The sequence below is a fragment of the Rhipicephalus sanguineus genome, chromosome 2 (assembly GCF_013339695.2).
Source record: "Rhipicephalus sanguineus isolate Rsan-2018 chromosome 2, BIME_Rsan_1.4, whole genome shotgun sequence".
Classification (NCBI taxonomy): Eukaryota; Metazoa; Arthropoda; class Arachnida; order Ixodida; family Ixodidae; genus Rhipicephalus; species Rhipicephalus sanguineus.
In genome coordinates this window covers 184,932,771-184,942,182 of record NC_051177.1, presented here as the reverse complement: position 1 = coordinate 184,942,182, position 9,412 = coordinate 184,932,771, and the positions used below count along the sequence as shown (strand labels likewise).

Genomic DNA, 9,412 nt, shown 5'->3' with positions numbered 1-9,412 from the left:
AGCATTGTCCTATTCAGCGAGGTCATAGAGCAAATTAATTAACACGACCTCCGTGAGTATGTTACTATAGTTGGGTACAACTTGAGAAGACAGGAGAGGACCCGCCCAGATGACCGAAGCGCAGCAGCCAATTGGCTCCGCGATTAAAGAAATAGTCCCGCTCGAAAAATTGTGACTGCTTCTAAAACGCGTATTCGTCGGTATAAATAAGATTTGTGTATCGTGACGAGCGCTTTGGTAAAGCTGGAATCATGGAAATGCTACAGCACATGCCGGATCACGAGAGAAAAGTAACTCCGTGCCTTCTACAACGCTGGGCGTCGTCTGCGACGGAACAAGATCGACGGCACCGGGCGTGTAATTATAAAGCAGTCGCTAACTTAATAGCATAAAATTCGTATGTACTTTTAGTGTGCTTGCACAGGCTTATTTTTTTTCAATGTGTCAGGCTGTTTTTTTTTTTCGGTTGCGAACCTACAATCTCGTCAATTCGCGCACGTTTGGCGCACGGCATTCCGTGCCAGTTTTCCGCCATGGAGCCCAGTGAGGTGACATCGGAACGCGGTCCTTTGTTCCCGAACAAGCCTTGTGTCATCTGGATGGCCACACCACCAAGGAGTCTCGGCAAGAATAAGAGCGGCCACATCCTGAACAGCGATTCACGCAACAGAAGCTTCCACTGCTACACTTACTGGCGCAACAGGGAGCCTGAACGCAGGGTTGAGGACACGAGCAAGTTTGTCGCCGACATGCTTTGTGTCGGTCAAAGGACTGTGTTCAGGGTTAGGGAGGAAGTTAAAGCTCAGGATTTTTCGGGGGGCAAACTGACGACGCTCTCGCGAAAGCGCCCACGCAATGCGGAGAAGAGAAGACGCAGCGCGAAGTTTGACAGCTTCACGTTGTGCGCGCTGAGGTCAAGTGTGCACGATTTCTTTCGCCGCAACGAGATACCGACGGTCGAGAAGATAACTGCCGAGTTCTCGGAGCGTATGGAACACCCACCACTAAGGCGGTGTGCTGTGCGTCGCCTTCTTGCCGAGATCGGCTTCAAGCATGAAAAGAGAAGCCGCAACTCGCTGCTTATCGACAGGGATGACATCACCGATTGGCGGAATCGCTACCTCCGGGACATGGTGCGTTACCGGGCGGAAGGCCGATAGATCTTCTACCTGGACGAGACATGGGTGACGGCGGGACACACTCGGTCGATCGTGTGGACAGACACCGTGGTGCAGAAGCGCGGACGCCTGTTTGCTCGAGCAAATGGCCTGACGACGGGTCTAAAACGACCTTCTGGGAAACGTCAGCGCCTGATCGTGAGGCACATCGGCAGCGAGGATGGCTTCGTCGACGGCTGCTTGGGTGTATTCCGAGGCCAAAAGACAGGCGACTACCACCAGGAAATGGACGGCAATTACTTTGAGGGCTGGTTCAATGGCGTTCTGCAAAAGTTGCCAGCTGGTAGCGTCATTGCTTTAGACAATGCACCTTACCATAGCCGGCGAGAAGAGAAATTGCCGACGACGGCCTGGAAGAAGGAAGAGATACAGGAGTGGCTCACAAGCAAGAACATCACCTACGGTAAAAGGAATATAAAGAAGCGGCTGCTTGAGCTGGTGGCATCTGTAAAGTCACGCTTTCTGAGCTGCATCGTAGACAACACAGCTGTAAGGGCCGGTTGCATTGTACTCAGGCTCCCGCCGTACCACTGCGAATTTAATCCCATTGAGCTTGTGTGGGCCAAGGTCAAAAATGGCATCGCTGCGGACAACAGAGACTTCAAGCTGTCCACGGTCGACGCCATCTTGAGAGATAAAATCAAGCAAGTAACGGCGGAAAAATCTGATGTTCTCTAAAGGCGCGTTTACACTAGAGCGACACGACACCGATTTCGGTCTGCCGACTGTCGCCGGGAGTGTCTTTTGTCGTGTCGTCGTCCTATCCACACTGCTACGACGCCAACAGTCGGCCGATCGTCTGGGAAAAACGCCGTCCACGTCTTATCGCGCTCTGAGCCTCTCGTTGGCCTCTTGTCACACAGAAAACGCGCACAGCGACACCGACTAAGCTTGCTCGCAAAAGTTGAAAACGGGGGACAACCTGCAGCTCATTTAGGCCGTCCTCATAGGCCTCCAACGCTCAAGTTTGCGCAGCGCCGTCCGCCGCCCCAGCGGAGACAGGGTAGCTCCGGTAGCTCGGACGGGTCGCTCTTGCTTGGTTTTCCCATTGCGCGCCCGGAGAACGTGCTCCCCAGGGCTTTTATCTCGCATTTTTCACGCTATTGCTGCCGTTCCTTTGTCGTACTCGAAAGCAGGCATGCAGTCCTGCTGCATTGTGAACTGTCACAAAAGTTTTAAAATGACGAACAGCCGAAAACTGCCCGTCAAGTTCTACCGTTTCCAATGCAAGGAGCAGAGGTGTCGAGAGTGGATTATGGCAGTTTGCCGCGATGCTTTCGCGGTCTTGTTACCTTGAAGCAATTTTTGTTGTACACAGTATTACCAACTACTAACGGGGAGAAACGCGATGATCGTTCTGATTCGAAAAAGAAGTGCGTTTGTGAACCGAAGCTACAACAAATAGACAGCCGCTGTACGTTTCGAGATTGCGCGCTGGGTTTCCGAGTCAACCATTTGTAATGTGATAGCAGCGGAGCATGTGGGCTTATTACACCACAGTTTAAATAACGTACCGTGAGTACTAAGTGTTTAATTCAGCTGATTGCGGTACATTTCCCGTCGCGGCTCCCTGTAAACAGAATTAAGCTGCATGTTTGCACTGAGCGTTTATATTGGCCTTGCATGCGACACGCCGTGATTGCTTAGCAGGCTGAAGTGTTGCGCTGCTAAGATCGTGGTCATGGGTTCGATTCACGCATACGGCAGCTGCATTTCGATGGGAGCGAGATGCAGTAACACCGGCGTACTTAGATTTACGTACGCGTTAAAGAACCCCAGGTGGCCGAAATTAATCCGAAGTCCCCCACCATGGCGTGCCTCGTAATAATGTCATGCGTTCGGCACGTAATATAAAGCCTTGCATGCGCGTGAGCCGCGGGCAATATACAGTTGCCGCTTTGGAAACGAGCTGAAAAAAGAATCAAGGCGGCAATTAAATTTTCGATGGCTTCGCGAATTCAGATGCGCATATCATCGGGCACAAATCTCGGCATAATCGTAAACATGCGCGATCCCAGTGGGTATTGTATAGTATCAGGGGCGTAGCCAGAAATGTTTTTTGGAGGGGGTCCAACCATACTCTATGTATGTTCGTGCGTGCGTTTGTACGTGTGCGTGTACATATACGCAAGCAAAATTGAAAATTTTCGGGGAGGGTTTGAACACCCCAACCCCCCTTGGCTACGCCCTTGTATAGTATGATGCTGGCCAAGTGAGCTGTCGAAACAACCAAAGCGACATTCGAATAAGCGAACACGGTCCGTGATCAGGCGTCGATATTATTCGAAATGAAACACGCCTCTGCAAGAAACATGCATGGTCGAAGTGGGCATGAAATATTTTTTGCGCGTATCATTATGCAATCCAAGGTGGCATTAAACTTGCGATCCGACGTTGTTGTCTTCCGATGCAAACCTCGGCAAAAGTGAAACTCCCACGAAACTGAACACTGCGCATTGCGATGCAGCCAGTGACTCAACAGGGCAGATGTAAATTTATGCTCTTCACACTAAGCTCATAATAAATTTAAAGCCACACTACAAACTTGGCATCCATGCAATCGAAAAGTTATCAATACAAAACGCACGCGGAAGCGTGCTGGATGTTTGCTGATAGCTCCGAGTAGACACGACTGCCGCAATGAATGTGCGTTTTACTGGTAACATAATTACAGAACTCGCGCAGTAACCTCCCTATTCATGTCAAAGAAATGTGCCCGTTCTGCATCGGCACGCACGTAGCGCTCGCACAAACAGCATCGTCCTTGACGACTTGGTCGGTCCCGAAAAGATGGTCGATCAACCATCCTCCTCTGGTGAGATTCCCACCGTGAAAGAGAGAGAGAGCAACTTTATTAAAAAAAAAAAGGTCCGGCGAGTTCTTCGGGGATTTGGGCTAATATCCCCACCTAGGCGTCGGCCACGAGCCCTTGAGCTCTGGCGGCTGCCTCGGCCCGCTGGACGGCCCAGAGTTGGTCCTCGAGGGCGAAGCTGAGCAGTGCAGTCTCCCAGCGCGTTCGGTTCGAGGCTGCGTCTCCGTCTGGTACCCCACCTCTGTCACACTCCCATAACATGTGTTCCAGGGTAGCCCTGGCCTCGCAAAACTTGCATCTTGCCGAATAAAGCTCTGGGTAACAGAGATTCAAGATCGCTGGGTTCGGAAACGTTCTGGTCTGCAGCTGTCGCCACGTGACCGCCTGCTTCTTGTTCAGTTTTTGGTGTGGTGGCGGAAATTTGCACCTGGCCCATCTGTAATGTTGTGTAATTTCTCGAAAACTAGTGAGGCGATCCTCCCACTCCCACTCCCCGCCCGACGTCGCGGCCGAGGCGGCGGCGGTGTTGACGGTGGCGGCGCGGTCCGTAAGCCCTCGAGCCGCCCCGTGCGCCGCCTCATTGCCGGCGAGCGAAGTGGTGTGTGCGGGTGCCCATAAGATGTAAACGTCCCTATTCTCGGTTTTGCCCGCAAGCAGAATTCGTAACGCCTCGGGGGAGACGCGGCCGTTGGCAAAGTTGCGGACTGCGGTCTGGGAGTCGCTAATTACCACTTCGGCCGTGGTGGTGGCCACAGCGAGCGCGATAGCCACTTCCTCCGCTGTCTCCACGTGCTCAGTGCGTACCGTGACGCTTGTCTTGCAAGCGTTCTCATGATCTATTACTGCGGCCACGAAGCCGCGCCTGTGTGCGTATCTGGCCGCGTCCACGAACACCGCATCTCTACAGTTGCCATACTTCTTCTGTATGTCCTGTGCTCTCTTTTCCCTCCGACCCCTGTGGTATTCGGGATGCATGTTCTTCGGCAAGGGAAGAACGACCAATTTATCCCTGACGTTGCTTGGTACGTCGAGTTTGACACCGTGCTGAGCGTGATACCTTATTCCTAACATCTCTAGTATGTATCTGCCAGTCGGGCTCTTGGAAAGGCGTTCGTACTGCGCTATGTTCTGTGCCTCTATCAATTCTCCCAGCGTGTTGTGTAGACCCAGATCTAGTAACTTACTCGTGCTCGTGTTGATCGGTAGCCCTATTGCCTGTTTGTAAGCCTTCCTGATTAAGCCTTCCATCTTTGTCTTCTCCGCGACCTGCCACTTGAGGTAGGGTGCCACGTACGTTATTCGGCTCATTACGAAGGCCTGAACTAGTCTGATCATATTGCCCTCTTTCATCCCGCTGTGTCGGTTGGCTATGCGTCTCAGTAACCTGATGGTCTGAGCGACCGCGCCTTCCAGTCTTCTGATGGTCTCGCCGTTGTGGCCGTTTGCCGCGATGTGTAAGCCCAGAACGCGTATGTTCTCTACCCTGGGCACGGGTCGCCCGTCGGACGTGCTTAGTCGTATGTCGCTACTGGGATCCTTATCATTCATCGAGCCGTTCGGCTTGCGGCCTCTTCGCGTGGGTTTGTAAACTAAAAGTTCGGACTTTTCCGCTGAGCAGCTCAGGCCGGTGTTCTTTAAGTATTGCTCAACAGTCGCGATCGCACGCTGTAACGTCTGTTCTATGTGCCCGTCGCAGCCCTCCGTAACCCACAACGTAATGTCGTCGGCGTAAAGGCTGTGATTGAGCCCTTCGATTTCTTGTAACTTGGCTGGCAACCCCACGAGAGCTATGTTAAAAAGCATGGGCGATATGACCGATCCCTGTGGTGTACCGGCGCTACCCAACTCTATTTCCTCGGAACTAAGCTCCCCGAAAGTGAGCTTGGCCTTTCTATTCGTGAGAAAATCTCGAACGTAGTTATACGTTCGTTCGCCGAGGCCGAGTTCCTGCAGTTTGGCCAGTACGGTTGCGTGCGTTACGTTATCAAAGGCCTTCTTCAGGTCCAGGCCAAGTATGGCCTTGGTGGACCTGGTTGGGCTATCAATCACCTGGTGTTTTATCTGTAGCATCGCGTCCTGCGTAGAGAGGTTTCGCCTGAACCCCAACATCGTGTGGGGAAGCAGGTTGCGGTCCTCGAGGTAGTTGGTCAGCCTTGTGAGGACCACGTGCTCCAATACCTTTCCCAGGCATGAAGTCAGCGAGATCGGTCTGAGGTTCTCTAGCTGCAGTCGCTTACCCGGCTTCGGTATCAGCACGATGTGCGCAGTCTTCCATTGTTGTGGTAGCCGCCCGGTTTCCCAGCACGCGTTGAGGTACTCCGTGAGTTTCGTTATCGATTTATCGTCGAGATTCCTGAGTGTTTTGTTCGTGATACCGTCGGGCCCGGGCGCCGATTTAGTGTTTAGCTTCTGTAACACTGCCCTGATCTCTGACTCGCCGATCGGTCTGTCTAGGTCTTCGTTGACTGCGCCTCCGTAATCAGGATGCGTGTCCGATTGGGCAGAACTAATGTACCGTTCCGTGATCTCCCGTAAGATGTCCTGTTCGGAGCCTTTGTACGCATGTATAATTCTGTTGACGTTCTGTCTGTACGCGGTTTTCGTCTCCTCCGGATCTAACAGGTACCTAAGCAAGTTCCACGTCCTGGCGAACCCTAGCTGGTTCTCCATGTTACTGCAGGTACTTTCCCACTGTTGCTTACACAGCTGCTGCGCGTGACTCTCAATGTCCCTGTTTAGCTTTGCTATCTTCTTTCTAAGCGATCTGTTGTGCCTTTGCCTTTTCCATCTTTCTTGCAAACTGCGCTTGGCCTCCCACATGTGTAGGAGTCTGCTATCTACGACTTCGAGTTCCGCCTCCGGCGGGACCATTCGCGTCGCCGCGGCAACGTCCCGCTTCAACGAGTCGGTCCATTCGCCAATATCGTTAATTCTTCCTCCGATTCTTTCGACTCCCTAATGTTTCTGAACTTGTCCCACTCGACCAATTTGAGCTGTTTACCTCTAGTCTTGCATGGTCCCGCCCTGACTTTAATCTCTATTATGATATGATCACTACCCAGATCCTGCTGCGTGTTTATCCAATGTGAATCGGCAATGTTTTTCGTAAAAGTTAAGTCTGGTGTGGTGTCTACGCTAACGCTGTTACCTCGCCGCGTTGGGAAGGAGGGATCTGTAATGAGGGTCAGCCCTTCTTGCTGCGCGTCGAGCCACAGGTTCCTACCTTTGACGTTTTCGAATTTGTAGCCCCACGCGGTGTGTTGAGCGTTAAAGTCCCCAGCAATGAGGATCGCTCGTTTGCCAGCTATGGCGATCGCTTTCCGAATTAGCGTGCCGAATTTTTGTTTGCGTCGCGGACTGCTGTAGACGTTGAGAACAAAAAGGCTGCTAGCTACCTTCCGAGTCGGTATGATTTCTAATAAAATGTGCTCGATTCCCTTAATTTCTGTATCGTGTTGGACGGCCGTTAGACTTCGTCTGACCAGTGTGGTAACGGCCGATGCTTCCCCCGTGGCGTCACTGTAGGGCCTGTAGCCCGATAATTTTGCCTTCCCGTTAGTCTCTTGTAATATTATAATGTCTGGATTTTCTTTGTTGATCAGGTATTGCTGTAAATGACATCTTTTCCTAGTGTACCCTCTGCAATTCCACTGCCAGATAGTGTACGTGTTGTGTCTATCCATGGTGGTATTATGGTTTTCCGGCGGTCTCGGTCGTCTCTGTTACCGCAGGCCTGCTGTACGGTTTTGCAGTCGTTTTAATGGGACCGCAACTGCTTGCTTGCGAGCCCCTGGTAGGCAGACTGACTGCCATCGATAACTTCGCTTCAAGCTCCCCCACGCGCGCTTGCATGGTGCCTAACTGCTGCTGTATCTGCTGTTGCATTGTGGCGAACTGCTGTTGCATTAATTTAGTGATTTTTTTTTCCATCTCTGGGATCTTTCTAAACCTTCAGAGCAAGCGACACATGAGGCTGCACGTGCACGCCGAGCAGACAACAGCGCGTGCAGGGTGCGTGAACGTGCGGAGACAGCGCTGTCAAAAGGCAGGTGCGGGGAGAGCAGCGACCGGTTTTTGCAAGGAAGGCGGCGAAACGCGTACGACGCAGCGCCCCCTGGCCGAGCTTGGGAGGCCTATTGTCCCTCTCGGTGTAGCGGCGCGGCCCCCGCCACCCCTTCCGGCGTCGGGGTACGGGGGTGCGGACAGACAAAAGGAAGCAAAGAAAAGACGTCTGAGGGGTGCGCGAGATGCCTTTTGTCAAATGCCCGAGGATGTAGAGGGGGATCTCCCCCAAGATTTCCCCCTTCGACGTTCGAAGCAACGACATGGGCAAATTTACGCTCGACCAAGGCGCGTTTACACTAGAGCAACACGACACCGACGCAAACACGAGGCAGACGCAGACTTTCAGCCGACGAGTCGCCTGCCGACGATGTCGCGGGACCGTCTGGTCACACTAGGCCGACGACCACCCCGACGCCTCTAAAGACAGCATGTCGTAGTAGTGTAACATGATGGCAGACCAAAAAAATCACAGCATATCCACGGAGTGAATGATGATGAGTGGGCGAAGCTGCGGAGGTTCATCGGTAAACAGTGAATCTTCCGTGAATTCTGCCCAGTACATCATCACCGACGTGAGATCGGGCGCGTTTATACTAAAGGTTCGATGAGTTATGACGACTTGCAGCTCACTTTAATTTTACATGTACGCTGTGAATTTTCATTGTTTAGAAAACCATTGCTTTAGAAAAATCTGGCGTCTTTCGTTAAGCAGCTGGCGTCTTTTCGTTTTGCTTTAGAAACATCTGGCGTTCTTTCGTTTTGCTTTTACAAAACATCTGGCGTCTTTCGTTGGTTTATTTCATCAATCAACGGCGTTTTGAACAAAATTTTTATTGTTTAATCACGCACAGGAGAAATCTCACCAGGCACTACCTTGGAGGTAAACAATGGCTGCTAATGGGAATGAGAGACAGAAGAAGTCGGCTTTTAGTTAACACTTACACTTCTACTTCTACTAACGTTTCCTACTGGAACATGCCAATGGCTGCTAATGGGGAATGAGAGACAGAAGAATTCGGCTTTTAGTTAACGCGCACGCTGCGAATTTTTTATTGTTCAACAACGCACAGGAAAAATCTCCCACCGGCACCACCTTGGAGGTCAAAGCGTAAGACTTGTTACGGACCAGTGTTGGAGGTAACGCGTTACAAGTAACGGCGTTACCGGTAACGCGTTACTTTTTTCGGTAACTTAGTAACCTACTAGTTACAATTTAGAAACTGTAACGGGTAACGTACTTACGTTAACATTTTTCGGTAACGTGTGGTGTCACGTTACTCGTTACTTTTTCATCCTGGGGGTGCCGTTTTCTCAGAGCTCGCCCCGACAAATTCTTTTGTCGCAGCGTCGGACTGCT

General features: G+C 51.7%; 2 protein-coding genes across 2 annotated transcripts; one reads left to right on the top strand and one right to left on the bottom strand.

Moving 5' to 3' along the window:
• The first annotated feature begins 533 nt into the window (after nt 1–533).
• LOC119382093 (uncharacterized) lies at nt 534–1,856 on the top strand. The gene is made up of 2 exons (XM_037649825.1): nt 534–1,133; nt 1,236–1,856. Exons 1-2 carry the CDS (start codon nt 534–536, stop codon nt 1,854–1,856), a joined length of 1,221 nt encoding a protein of 406 aa, XP_037505753.1.
• A 2,378-nt stretch (nt 1,857–4,234) lies between these two features.
• On the bottom strand, nt 4,235–6,660 carry LOC119382092 (uncharacterized). Its single transcript, XM_037649824.1, has 2 exons — nt 4,720–6,660; nt 4,235–4,426 (listed from the first exon to the last, which is right to left on the bottom strand). The coding sequence occupies exons 1-2, from the start codon at nt 6,658–6,660 to the stop codon at nt 4,235–4,237; spliced, it is 2,133 nt and encodes a 710-aa protein (XP_037505752.1).
• Nucleotides 6,661–9,412: the final 2,752 nt, after the last annotated feature.

Bases quoted from the DNA above. Each gene is read 5' to 3' on its own strand.
- LOC119382093 (XM_037649825.1), top strand. From the start codon at position 534: ATGGAGCCCAGTGAGGTGACATCGGAACGCGGTCCTTTGTTCCCGAAC. The intron at 1,134-1,235 runs GTGCGTTACCGG...ACCGTGGTGCAG, and splicing joins ATCGCTACCTCCGGGACATG to AAGCGCGGACGCCTGTTTGC.
- LOC119382092 (XM_037649824.1), bottom strand. From the start codon at position 6,660: ATGGAGAACCAGCTAGGGTTCGCCAGGACGTGGAACTTGCTTAGGTAC. The intron at 4,427-4,719 runs GTAATTAGCGAC...ACAACATTACAG, and splicing joins CCACCACCACGGCCGAAGTG to ATGGGCCAGGTGCAAATTTC.